Raw genomic sequence first — 14,909 nt, forward strand, 5'->3', positions numbered from 1 at the left:
AGAGTTTATTTTGAGATTAAAGAGTTTATTTTGAGTTTAAAGAGTTTATTTTGAGTTTAAAGAGTTTATTTTGAGTTTAAAGAGTTTATTTTGAGTTTAAAGAGTTTATTTTGAGTTTAAAGAGTTTATTTTGAGTTCAAAGAGTTTATTTTGAGTTCAAAGAGTTTATTTTGAGTTTAAAGAGTTTATTTTGAGTTTAAAGAGTTTATTTTGAGTTTAAAGAGTTTATTTTGAGTTTAAAGAGTTTATTTTGAGTTTAAAGAGTTTATTTTGAGTTTAAAGAGTTTATTTTGAGTTTAAAGAGTTTATTTTGAGTTTAAAGAGTTTATTTTGAGTTTAAAGAGTTTATTTTGAGTTTAAAGAGTTTAGTTTGAGATTAAAGAGTTTATTTTGAGATTAAAGAGTTTATTTTGAGTTTAAAGAGTTTATTTTGAGTTTAAAGAGTTTATTTTGAGTTTAAAGAGTTTATTTTGAGTTTAAAGAGTTTATTTTGAGTTTAAAGAGTTTATTTTGAGTTTAAAGAGTTTATTTTGAGTTTAAAGAGTTTATTTTGAGTTTAAAGAGTTTACTATGAGTTTAAAGAGTTTATTATGAGTTTAAAGAGTTTATTATGAGTTTAAATAAGTGTAGGGTGAGAAGAAAGTTTAACAACCAATCATGCAGCGCACTGAAATTTAATTACAGGGTAAAATGGATTCCAATATTGACACCCCGAGATCACCTAGACTGCCGTCACGAGCAAGACTGATGCAGAGTCGCGGTAGACGCTGGAGGTTAGCGACGGTGAATCTACCGCAGAGGACGCTGTGGACTGCGACAGCCGAGCGTGAGAACAGCCTGAATACAGATGTCGTCACCACAGCAGGCGCTGACGACGAGGGCCTCTCTCAGATGACCCGCACGAAGAAGGACCGCGGGAGTCAAGGCGACGCTCAAGAAGGACCTACAGTAGAGGACGTCATCAAGCATGTAACTAGTATTGTAATTTGAAAAAAAAATGTTTGATTTCAGAGAGAAAATATTAGATAATTGCAACTGTTAATTACAAACCTGATTAAGCCATTAATGTAATTACGTAGCTTCCCCAAAACATTATACCCATAAACAGTTCTTACATTTACCATAAAAGGACTAAAAATTTGATTATTGATGTCAGTTATTATGGCTCATACTGTGGTAGTTGTCTCTTTCTTCTTATTCTGATATATCAGGCTAAATTGTATTGCTCGTGCCATGTTTGTTATAAGTATGTTACAGTACTAAAATCAATGCAATGAAATTTGGGCTTATTCTATAAGTACGTGCCGATAATAATGTCTGTAATCCTGCGTGTAATAAGCTAAAATAACTAATCGTATGGGGTTGACAGTGTGGACGATGTATTTCGTGAACGTTAACATGATCAGTAGTATAAGTAGGTATTTAAATAGGTATCCCTTTTTATGTAATAGTAATACTAGTCTGAAGAATGAATACCGTTTACATCTGCAATACCGGATACCATGAGTAAATTAAATAATTTGAAGTTTACCTCTACTAGAGTTGCTGTAATTCTTTGTATTATTTTATTGTATTCTGGTGTACAATGAAGAGTATTGGTATTGTATAAACAGACTAGTCTAACTATAATAGGATTGAAAAGGCATCGGGCAACACGGCCGAGTGTGATATTATTGTTGATCGTGCACCGGAGGTAGCACGCAGTCGGATGGCCGAGTGTGATATTTCATAAGATTTCAAGAATAAATTATAATTATTTTGTGTGCGTTATGTTAAACTTATGGCATTCAGTGGGTAGTGATTAGAAATGTGATTTGTGTTTACCCGAATATTTGTTAATTAATATGTCGGTAGTCGCGAAAATGACCCTACTCTCCTACCCGCCAATTCAAATGATGAAAAAGTATAAATGTAACTTACCATGAGATGGAAGGGGCATTCTCGCTTTGGCGCTTGAACCGGTAACATTGAGTAGGAAGGCTTACTGCTTGTTAAGTTAAGAATGTCGAAAGTGTTGAAGTAGGAACTTAGAGTAAAATAAAGGCAATTGATTGTACGAAGGACTTTGATTCATCACATTATCATATAACCATTTACTTTTAACAGCAGCAGTTTCCAGCCATACACTCCATCAAAGCCGGCACATTAGGTGTGTGGTAACTAGAAAACTTTTTTATTGTTACCTTTGTGATAAGGTTTACTCGGCTAATTCCGAATGTCGAAAACTGTCGGATAATTCCGAAATTCAGATGAAAATCACCCTTAATTCCATCATAATAAAAGTCTCTTTTCGGAATTATCCGACAGTTCGACATTCGGAATTAGCCGAGTAAACCTTAATGCTTATTTAATGACTGTTAAAATAGGGCCACATAGTCACGTTTGAGTAAAACTCATCAATTTCAAATTAGTACATAAAACAATAAACTATACAATGAGTGTCACGTCACGGGCACTCATTTATTTACGCTAAATTACAGTTTAATTAAATTTGTTAACAATCTAAGCTGTCTTGCAATTTGCGTTACATTGTTTGTTTGATAAAAGGCTTATATTCGGCTTGCCATGGGGCAACTCAGCTGAAACTTCAGAATTTAAGGTAAAAACAATGAAATTATATCGCGGTAGACCCATTCGTGTAATTAAATATGTGTACAAAACGCATGAGTTTAAAGTGTTATAATGCCATGACAAGTAAAGGGTTCATGCATCAACTGAACGTTTATTTTTACCCAACAGCGCAACGCAAAGGAGAGTAATGTGTACCTACACCAGTCTATGTATCTAATATGTATGTGTGTCCCGTTGTGATACTCTAGAGACCATACGCGTTTGCCGATTTTGATTATTAATACATCAATAGATTTGTCTTCATGTCCTAACTAGTGTTTCTTCTCGTTTTACATCGCTGTCTGTTGTCAAAGAGTTAGCCAGTAAAATAAATTAGTAGGTACCTAGTACCTACCACTGAAAATCCGCAACATGGTGAAGGATATATCTGGCTTTACTTGCCGTGTAGGTATGACACACGACACATTACGTCCTTTTACTTATTTTATATGTAATTATGTATATGGAAATAAGCATGTAAGTACTCCAAGAGAATGGGTAAAACGTAATTGCAAAGAGGACATAAAGGCACATTAGCACAGTCGTAAAAGATGACAGTCTCTCGGAAAGTACTCAGCACACGGAATTTTGATGCTATTAAAGTCATATTGCCTGCCGTGAGTAGTGGAACACCTTTTCTAACGTATTATATGCATACCTTACTTATAATAATATATACCCAACAAACAAAATATCCTTATAAAATTAAATCTATAAGGGCTAAACACTCATAGTTTTTTTTAAATAGCATTCATTATGTCAAGGTACCTTTATACGGCTCATTATAAGAAGATTTGGCTAATATTACCTTTATTTTTATAATTTGGCCATGTACTCGTTAATAAATCCAATTAATATGGCTACAATAAGGGTTCAAAATGTTTTGTTCTTATAGAGGCTCATTATAAGAAGATTTGGCTAATATTACCTTTATTCTTATAATTTGGCCATGTACACGTTAATAAATCCAACTAATATGGCTACAATAAGGGTTCAAAATGTTTTGTTCTTATAGAGGCTGGTTACATTGCTTTTTAGCTGTATAATATTCAAAGCAGTGTAGCTTTTAATGTGGCCAATTATTCTTATAAAAGAAATGCACAAAATAACTATGACGCTTTTTGACTCATAGGAGCATGTTATTAGATTGTCTATCCAACAAACAAATTATAGCATTTTATATGGTACTTACAAGAATTAAAGCAATCCATATTCACTTATATAATAATTATAAAGGCATTATTCTCTAAGGTGTTGTATTAAAAGGTTTTACATAACTAGATTCGCCACTACGAAATGAACAATCTGATACCAAATGATCAGCCAGTGGTTCCGTATAGGATAATTTTATGGAGCATGAGTATTTTGTTTCTCTTTACACTTTTGACAGAAAACGAGAGTTAATTAAATACACCGTGTTTTTATTGAATTCTGTTTACTTCGGGGTATGGTTAAGTAATAATCATAATCATAATCATAATCATCATTTATTAATAATATAAAATTAAATTAATAGGTACTACAATATGTAGGAAGGTATTACATAATATTATTCTTATTCTATGACATAGGTTTACTTATAAATAGCTCTTTGTGGTCATAGAACGTCTGCTCGAGGAGCCAGTGTTTAAGTTTAGTTTTGAACATTGACGCACTTTTTGCAGTAACAATTTCACGCGGAAGGCAATTGTACACTTTTCGACCCATTACATGACTTAGCTTTTTGGTTTTCGCGAGTCTGTGCGACGCGAGTGGCAGCATTCCAGCGCGCGCGCTGCGCATTGCGTACCTACGCGGGGCTTCGATGATTGGATTGGAGTCTACTTCATCACGTGTATTTATTGCCATTTGCATTATTAGAAGCGAGGGAAGCGTGAGTATTCCCAACGACTTGAACAGAGGCCTCGCGGAGTGACATTGAGGGACGCGAACTATCGCGCGGACGGCGCGCTTTTGGAGCCGGAAGACTCCCTCCCAATCGGCGGCACCGGCCCACAGTTCAACTCCGTACTGCAGGAGAGCGTGGACTGACGCGAAATAGCACGCTCGGACCATTTCAAATGGAAGTACTCGAGCCAGCCGCTTTAACGCAAAGCATGCCGTTGCGGGTTTCTTGCACATTTGGTCTATATGGCCACTCCAGGTGAGGCAGCTGTCTAGCTCAAAGCCAAGAAATTTGGAGTTCATTACTTGGCTGATTACAGTGTCATTCGCAATTACTGACAGCTGCCTAACCTGCCGCCCAGACAGATCAAAGCCGATGTAATGCGTTTTGCTCGTGTTTAGGATAAGTCCGTTAATGTCAAACCAATTAGAGAGTGATGCGGCGATCGAGTTAAGTTTGAGTTCGAGCTCGTCGTATGTAGGGGCGGACACAACAACAGCCACGTCGTCGGCATACATGAAGGTCTAAAGTACGTTTAAGAGAACTAAATGGCATAGTTAATTTAAAAAAGAATTGGATTTTTTGAAATAAAAGTTAAAAAGTAATTAAATGTAGCATATAGCGTTGTTGTAACACGGGCATTACATTTAACTCAACCAAACAATTGAAATCTGTGACATATCAATGTCATTACGAACATCGATCTAACGAGATTGTACTTAAGTTTAGCAGCAAATGTATGAACTCATTCTAAACACTAATCAATATGTAAACCGAAAAAGTGTGTTTGACCTTAGAAACAATTGTGACAAGCGGCATCGCCTGAGACAAAAGTGCATACTCACTGCACTTACTTAGCCTACGAATACAAGTTCGAAAAAAATTATAAACTTTGAAAGGCTTTATCTCGGAAACTATTAAATGTACAGAGACAATTCTAGTCTCGTACTGTAGCCAATCTAGTCCACTTAAAAACGCCCTGAAAAGGCACTATCAAAAACTAGTTCTTTAGGGTTATAATCGCTCAAATCTAAAATAAAATCGAAATTTTCGCGCGTTTTTCGATATTTGGCAAAGTTGCGTTCGGCGCTCGAAGTCACAAACTTGTATTATTCTTTGGGCCAACATCATAAATAAGTCTGCAAAAAATCAGAACTAGCGGATTTGACGCAAAAGAGCCAGGTTACAAAATTCGACAAAGTTACTGGATTAAACGTGTAATGGTAAATTTGGATGAGTCGGATGTCTACAATTAGAACATTTATTTTTTAGTATAAAATGAGTCCAGTTCCATGGCCATCTCAAGTTATGTAAATTGAGATCTTTTGATTTAAAAAAATTGACAACATTCGCGAATACTACCACTGTATAATCTGCGGACAAGCAAAATTTATATGAGTACATCTTATAATGGCCTTGCTCAAAACATGACAAAATAATTTACCGCATTTTTAGCACAAAACCGCTTAAATACAAGGACGCGTTGATAATACAACACACTGCATATCACATTTTATCATGAAATTGAATTCCCACACAGTTTTCATAGTAAATATGTAAACATTCGGGTAATATATATATATATATATATATATATATATATATATATATATATATAAATTCAATTTTTTTTTCAGTAAAATGGATGACACTTGTAAATTTTTTGTCAAACTGCAACGAACTATATATATTCAGTCGCTGTCAAACTGTTACAAAAATGTAAATCACTAAGAAAAAAGACCTATTACAGAGACCTATTAAACGTACAGTTAAAAATCCCAAAGACTTTTTAAGAGCCTCTGTTTTGCCGTTATGAGTTTTACTCCCTTAAATCTGACTATAATAAAATGTGTATAAGGGCTATTGCCCTTATTAATGCTTTCAATATAATTCTTATAAGTATATTAGCTTTTTAAGAGCACTTTCCTTACCATTATAAGTTTGACTTCCTTGTTGCGTGTCATAATAAAGCACGTACAAGATTAAGAAAGCTCACAATAAAGCAACTACAAGGGGGATATAAGGTAATTGTCCTTATAATTTGTGCCCAAATGCACCCTTATTAGCGATAATTTGGCTCATATAAGAATATTATTTTTGGCAATATAAGCCAATACAAGAGGAATTTTTGTTTGTTGGGTATAGTAGATAAGTATGAATCGTTTATTTACATACAATATGTATATAGTGGTACTACTAAACGAAATTAATAACAAGTTTAAATCTAAAATCTTGTGCGAGATAGCCGCCAGCTCTTCGGTCACCAGTTACGTCAACCAGAAGAGAAGATAAGTATTAGAAAAATATCACCGATTATTATCAGACATCAAATCAGCCTTCGTAAAACAAAGTTGCTCTGTATATGACGTACTAAATTCGTAACCGTAGGCTGTAGGACTAGCTATACAAACTAGGGCTCGCGGTCGAGTCCGTGTTTCGTTTACACGTTTCGAATACCCGTTTCCGAATAACACGTACACGGTTTTCTGGCCCGTTCCGCACGTGTAATTAAGAAACGTGTAATTAAGATCCGTCTCCACGGATAAACGGGTATTCGAAGAAACGGATCTTATTTACCCGTGGCTCCGGACACGTCCTTGACGAGTAGCGAAGGAACGAACCGGCGCGGCGTACTTAAGAGTTAGACAAAAGATTCATGACGAGTTTCCATCATATTTAACCTTATTCCGGGGTTCATAGAGTCGAAATTCAATAAACGGTTTACAGAACCCTTTCCTGACCAGGTAGTTTTTGCTTGCAATGTTGCAAATACGAGTAGAAAATTAGAAATATAATAGGTATACCTATGCTACTTATCAAAATAGTATTTTATATAAGACTTCAAATACTTTATGGTTTATTAATATAACTTGATAGCAATAAATTTAAAGTGCTTAAAAAAAATAAAAGCAATAAAGAGTATAAAGACTTTACGTTAAAATCTGGCCATGCATGATCTGGTAGGTGGTGGTAGGTAAGTATACAATATTCTTACCAATTGCATATTTTTAAACAGTTCTTATATTTTTAATAATTTGTATTCTGTATATTGTATGTGTGAGTTTTTACGAATATATTCTGTCAATAAGAAATGTATATTTTTTAATCTAATTATTTTTAAGTTACGTAAGCCAGACATCTTAGTATTATTATAGTAAACCTTGTAAAAATTAATAAATACAGTGTAAACTCTATATAACGACACTGAAGGGACTGCGGATTTTTCGACGTTAAGTATAGAGAGTGGTTGTTAAATGGAGTGAAATAAAAAGGTCATCTTACTATTCTAAATATTCTAATGTATCTGTTTATAATATACTTAGGACACATTTTGCACAAGAAGAACATTCATTTCATACAAATAACAACGCCTATTAATTTATAAAGTGTAACATCTTGTCAAAAGTCTAGTGCCCGAGGTAAACATGTCCAAGTTGATCATACAAAAACAAAAGACAAATTTTCTTAGAATCTCCGGTACGTCAGTCGAAGTAAACACGTGCTAGATAATAAAACAACAAAACAGCAAACAAAAAAACGTACACAGTTGCAGTTTATATCAATTTCGGCAACTTAGAAAGTATTTCTTAATGATGTATTATGCCGTATTGTTGTCGTTAAATAGAGTGAGCGTGACGCTATATAGAGTGTATTACTGTATAGTAAACCAACCAAAGTCAAGCAATTTCGACATTTTAAGGAGTTTGTCGTTAAATCGAGTGACGTTATAAAGAGTTTACACTGTAATCATGTGTAACTGCCAATAAGTAATGTATTTACAACTTTTAATATAATTCAGTATGAATTTATGAAAAGTAAGACTTTTCTTAAATTCATTATCTTATTGTCATATAAAATGAACTTTAAGACTGTACTAATAAATATTATTTACAATTTTAGCAACAAAACAACAAAAAGATTTTAAATTAAAGTAACTTGGAAAGACTGTATTTTACGAATTGGCCGACTAAGTGGCGAACTGGAGTCATACCTACTTACCTAAACACAATATCTTAAAAGTCATATTTATTTCGTGTTCATTTGGTTCTTTAATTTTAGCCGCTGCATTTGTTACAATTTCATATATGTGTAGACAGGTTCTCCTTATTACACCGACATAAAGCTTATAATTAGCTATGGCAGTTCTGATTATGGTTTGGGACGCTAGTTGTTTTCTGCGATATCAGACAAAAGGGTATTGGAAAACAACACGTTCTAATGAATGGACAACCACCGGCCGGCATTTATTACCTGAGCACTAGTATGAAAGTGACCCCAGTCAACATGAATGATTACCAATTTTGAGATCTATTTTAATGTAAATATAATGTAACAATATAATTGCAAGGTAACCACGGTTGCATAGGTTTTTAAGGTTCTCGCGTGAAATCCTGCGTTTCAAATGCCGCTGTAGTTTTTTTGCTTCGTTGGTAGATTAGTTAACAGTTAGGTAATTGATAAAAATAACAAATAACCACAAAGTAGTAGTAGGTAGTATTTGTGTGTTGTGTACCTATTCTTCGCGAAACTATATAACTTACACCATTATATATAAAATGTGTTTCTTTGATTGAAATGTAATATGTAATGAAATTAACTTAAAAGCAATTATAGTAAAAATAAATTGGCCACACGAAGGGTTCCGTACCATTAACTACAAAAACGGTGACCCATCCAAGTACTTAAGTCCCAGAGCCCCACTTAAGTCTTTATTTTATTCTGTTTTTAGTATTTGTTGTTATAGCGGCAACGGAAATACATCATCTATGAGAATTTCAGCTGTCTAGCTATCACAGATCACGAGATACAGCCTGGTGACAGACGGACGGACGGACGGACAGCGGAGTCTTAGTAATAGGGTCCCGTTTTACCCTTTGGGTACGGAACCCTAATTAAGGTTCTAAACTAGGGACGAGTAAGTTAAAATTTAAAAATAGTAGACTATGTAGAATAGGGACACCTACTTCCATTCATATACAGAGTCATTTTTGGACCGTTAGCCATATTGTGCGAGGTGATTAGGTAGGTCATACTGAACAACTTTTTCTATGGGACCAACCTCGAAATCCCAAAAAAAAATTGGCCTTCCCATAGAAAACGTCGACATCCACTCGACCAAAATGTATGAAACGGCCAAAAAAAATTTTGTGATTTCGGAGTTGGTCCCATACAAAAAGTTGTTCAGTATGGCCTAACTAATCACCTCGCACAATATGGCATACGGTCCAAAAATGACCCTGTATTGTATAGTTGGTTAAATATGTTATATTAACACATGTGTTAAAACTGTTATAAATAATTTAAAAAAAAATTCGTACGCTAAACGAGTTCATCTGAAGTCAACATTCAATACTAGACCTTGCATACCCAGAGCTAGAGCATTGATTAGCTCAAACTGTTTCGGATCCGTTCGGGCCGGTCTTAAGTATCCGTGTAAACGGAGATACGTATCTGAGAAACGTTTCTTGGGAACGGTTCTTGGATACGTATCCGGATCCCGGCGGTTCCGTGTAAACCGTGTTCTTAGCACCGCCGGTCTTAAGAACACGGGTATTCGTTTCGGCGTGTAACACGGATACCGGGAGCCCTAATACAAACTCTGAAGACTAACCTGACATCGGCAACCCATCACACATACTTGATCGGTGACAGGAGCGCTGAGTGACTTCCAGTCTCATGCATAGCAGTCCAGCTAACGCCTGTGAACAAACGACAAGGTCTGAAGTAGATTTTATGATAGCAGTAGCAAATGAAGTTTTATATCCAGTAATATCCGTAATTTATGAGATTACTACGTCGAAATAGAAAGTAAATTTTAAAGTAAATACTATTTTATAGTAATGGGTAATTGTAAGTATATCGTAACTACTGTACTTTTTATGCAACAGTTTGATAATGTATAGCCATTAAAAAGCAGCTTATAGCCGGCCCCATTAGGCTATACTATACAAAGTGGAAACCTGCTTAAACCCGCGGCGGTAGCGCGCGTTCATATAGCAGTAGATGATGGGGTTGTAGCAGGAGTGGCTCGTGGCCAGCCAGTGGCTCGTGAACCACACGTACGGCATGCCCGGCCACGCGCCCCACTCCGCGTCGCTCTCGTGCGTCGTCCACATCCACAACACCTGTGCCACAATACAAGATGCAGACCTGTTTGAACCCGCGGCGGTAGCGCGCGTTCATGTAGCAGTAGATGATGGGGTTGTAGCAGGAGTGGCTCATGGCCAGCCAGTGGCTCGCGAACCACACGAACGGCATGCCCGGCCACGCGCCCCACTCCGCGTCGCTCTCGTGCGTCGTCCACAACACCTGTGCCACAATACAAGATGCAGACCTGTTTGAACGCGCGGCGGCAGCGCGCGTTCATGTAGCAGTAGATGATGGGGTTGTAGCAGGAGTGGCTCATGGCCAGCCAGTGGCTCCCGAACCACACGTACGGCATGCCCGGCCACGCGCCCCACTCCGCGTCGCTCTCGTGCGTCGTCCACAACACCTGTGCCACAATACACGATGCAGACCTGTTTGAACCCGCGGCGGTAGCGCGCGTTCATGTAGCAGTAGATGATGGGGTTGTAGCAGGAGTGGCTCATGGCCAGCCAGTGGCTCGCGAACCACACGTACGGCATGCCCGGCCACGCGCCCCACTCCGCGTCGCTCTCGTGCGTCGTCCACAACACCTGTGCCACAGCCCACAATACAGTCATTAAATGAAACTCACAATATAGTATGATAAAACAAAATAATGTAGCCACCATCGTACAGATTTACGAATGTAATAGTACAGCTTTGGCGTATTTTTTTCAGGTGAGGGAAGTGGGCAGGTAGATACCTACTAGTGATTAAAAGTTAAACCTGTGTTAATTAATCCCTTCTAACTAATAACGCATTTAATAGATCAGTTATGCTATCACGTGGGCGCTTTAAGGTATTTGAGTAGGGCGCTTTGACCTATTTTTTTTTGTGATTTTACCACAGTCAGCAGCAGAATTTGCTAAGCGGGCGAAGTGTTAAAAATGACCTTGACACGCTCTTATTCTCTTAACAATAAAGTCTCATCAAGATAACTTTGAACACGTTGGCCCGCTTAGCAACTTCTGTTACTGACTGTACCACGAATTTTATTTTTTCACAATTAAATCTAAAATGAAACGAAATCTTTTATTAAAACGTATTTTTACCCGCACTTAGGGATAAAAATAAAATGGTCTTGATGTTTTGCGGCTTTATCAAATACCATCGAGCCTGTGGGTAGCCTACCCACACACATTTAAATCATTGCCTATAATTTGTCAAGATAACGTCTAAACTTTCCTTTCCCCTCACTTTGAAAAAATACAAAAGGAGCTGGTTTGGTTATTAAGTAGGCGCTTTATAATGGGTAAAATGAAATTGTAAATGCTTGACTTACAACGTATGTACATAATAAGCAATGATAGGTAATAAGCACTTACTATAAACACGTTTAGTGGCAACCAGCAAATTGTAAACACGGCTACTACCATCACCATCATCTTGACCATCTGCAAACAACAGCATTATTAAAACAATAGATGGATTAAATATCTACATATCTAACATACATAAATTAACTCATAATTTTTCAGTTTTCTATAATGATTGTTTGTGAGACAAACGCAGTTTTGCCTATAATATTTTCACGTGGAATCTTATATAGGTCGTTATTTCCGTAATTATTGAATAGTGTAAGCACACACATTTTAAAATACCTATGTAGAGTTAGACCAAGAAAAGTCTGCAGAGATTTTGACAGCACACGCAGTGCCAGTGTTAATACGTTATAATTTCATAGAAGTATGACGTTTAAAATAACACCTGCGCTGCTTGTGCTGTCCAAATCTCTGCAGATTTTTTTGTGTTTAACTCTATGTATATACATATAGCCCGACCAAATAGTTCGACAATTTATCAAGATTCAATATATTCTTTATTACAGTCAGTTCAACTATTTATCAAGATTCAATATAGCATTGTAGCTCGCTGTATGCACACATTTCACAATACATTTTTATTTATGTAAATGTTGAATAAGTACATTTACATAAATAAAAATGTATTGGTAACTAAAATTACAACTTATCGAGTTTTGCGTATTCACTTTCAAGACAGGTACATCTTGATGCTTTATTAAATATACGACGAACATTGTCTAAAAATATGGTACAGCGAGACAAAATTGTAAATAAGTTCTATCTAAATACATTAAACAAAATCTAAGCGGCTACGCGCCACTTGCACCATTCCACTAATCCGGGGTTAAGCTAAGTGTACGTGTTAACTGTAAGACAGTCTTATAAAAATAATTAGGCCACTGTTATTTTTACAAGTTTTTAGGACGCCATTTAATCTCATTACTGTTGTTTCTTTTTTGTTTCCGAGTTTTTTTTTCAAGTTACAAAGCTGTTTGGCAGTAGGTAATGAATGAATGAAATGGCTCACGCGGCCCACGCACAAAAACAACCGGCTTTAAACTTTTTACGTTAAAACAGATACTTTACTTCAAACTCGTTAATACAATGAGACAATGAGGTAAAAGTTTTCGTTGGAAAACTCACGTATTTTGGACACGTGATGTGTACATACACATTACGTGTCCAAAATACTAGATGTTCAGTTCAGTAAAAGGATTCGCTACTTCAAGTATTTAATAAAGCTATTATTGATGTTTATTAATGTGTAAAGGCTCTCTTTATTGTTCAAAAACTGAGAACGTTGCATTTTATCCACAACAGTGGCAAAGAAATATGATGAATATTTTGAGCTGTTTCTTCAAGTTGTGTTTCATTGGGTAGCAAAGTTTGTTTAACCCTCGTGCCTTGACATCATCGCAACGCTCAATATTTAGCTTACTCGGGTATCAATATTAGGAGTTAAACAACAACTTTACCCCAGTACCTAAGTAATGGTAGGTAATTTTTGGTACAATTTCAATTAATCGGGATTGTGCGCATGTCAGCGGCTGCCCTACACAGCAACGTAGTTATGTGCGTTTACGTGCACACGAACAAGCTCAATTTTATTGCATCGTGGACTGTAGAACAAGGGTAACTTATAATATTACAGACGAACTGTAAAAAGTGATGCGAACTCACCTTTCGCTTAGAGCGCTGCATGCGTGTATCACGTGCGCTCTGCGCCTCGCCGGGCGGGCGGCCGCCCCACACGGCGTGCGCAATGCGCGCGTACGTGCACACGAGCGCACACAGCGGCAGCGCGAACTGCAGCGCCAGCAGAGCGCATGTGTACTGCGTACTCTGCTCGACCCGTTCCCACTGTTCGAGGCAAATGTCTCTGGGAAAATTACATAATATTATTTCCTCAAAACTATTTCAATAAAAAATTACAACATTTTTCAATTTTATGAACACTCACGTATTTACTCACGCTTGACATATTTTATACCACTCCGTCGGCCTTTGGAGTGTCGATACGACGGGGATTGGAGCAGCTGTAGCGAGTGCGCCTCCCCACACGGCTGCCACCACGAGCTTGGCCGCAGCTTTTCCTAAGCGCGGCCGAAGCGGGCGCATTATAGCCATGTAACGGTCGATAGAGATGGCGAGCAGCGTGTACGCGGACACAAGCACGGACACGGCCTGCGAGTAGTTCACCACCTTGCACATAACGGCGCCGAAAGGCCAGTAGCGCAACACTAGCATCGACACGAATGAGAACGGCACGCAGAACAGAGTCATCAGAATGTCCCCAACTGCTAAATTCACTATAAAGTAGTTCGTCACCGTCTTCATGCGCGGTGACGTCTGCACCACGAAACACACTAGCCCGTTGCCCGCGAGGGCCACCACAAACACTGTGCAGTACATAAAGTAAACACACGCTTGAAACAGCGGTGACGTCAGGAAATCTCCCGTCGAAGTGCTCGCTGAACACCAGCTCTCGTAGTCCGCCCATGTCTCGTTCGTATACAATGTAGAATTTTCTTCAATTGAAACATTTTTATTTAATCCATTGTTTCGTATCGGCTCATAAATTTCAAATTCATATTCTGTATGATTGATGCCATACATAATGTGGTTTTTCACATCCTTGAGGTTCTCCGAAACCTGAAAATAAACGTATGTATAAACGGTTTGGGGTAATAAGCACGCTTTAAGGCCAATTCGAACTTTGGGAATCTTGTCCTGATCTTTTATAGGTATACATATTACTTGATATCTTGGCAGCTGTCCGCCCGCACTTGTGCTTAAATAGTATTGGTAATAGCGGGATACACAGCAAACAAAAACAGATTAATATGTGATTTTTAAAGTTTCAATAGGCCTCCTGACGTGAGTGTTTTATAATCAGATGTAACAGTAATGCGTGTATAAATTGTGCGTTACGTTGCGCCGGTGTGTGCCGAGAGTCGGGAGCGAAAGCCGGCTGTAAATAATGT

The 14,909-nt window shown here is 37.3% G+C and overlaps 1 protein-coding gene across 1 annotated transcript in view; it reads right to left on the reverse strand.

Annotated features, from left to right (window-relative positions):
* The window catches only part of LOC134792181 (RYamide receptor-like), a 29,801-nt gene extending 15,147 nt beyond the window's left edge, over positions 1-14,654 (reverse strand). Inside the window, exons 1-5 of the mRNA XM_063763421.1 lie at positions 13,898-14,654; positions 13,606-13,804; positions 11,947-12,015; positions 11,014-11,172; positions 10,107-10,194 (exon numbers count right to left, since the gene is read on the reverse strand). Coding sequence (XP_063619491.1) covers positions 10,107-10,194; positions 11,014-11,172; positions 11,947-12,015; positions 13,606-13,804; positions 13,898-14,541 — 1,159 coding nt within the window. The 5' untranslated portion in view covers positions 14,542-14,654. The remainder of the gene's footprint in view (positions 1-10,106; positions 10,195-11,013; positions 11,173-11,946; positions 12,016-13,605; positions 13,805-13,897) is intronic.
* Between the last annotated feature and the right edge of the window lie 255 nt (positions 14,655-14,909).

The sequence above is a fragment of the Cydia splendana genome, chromosome 7, assembly GCF_910591565.1.
Source record: "Cydia splendana chromosome 7, ilCydSple1.2, whole genome shotgun sequence".
Taxonomy (NCBI): domain Eukaryota; kingdom Metazoa; phylum Arthropoda; class Insecta; order Lepidoptera; family Tortricidae; genus Cydia; species Cydia splendana.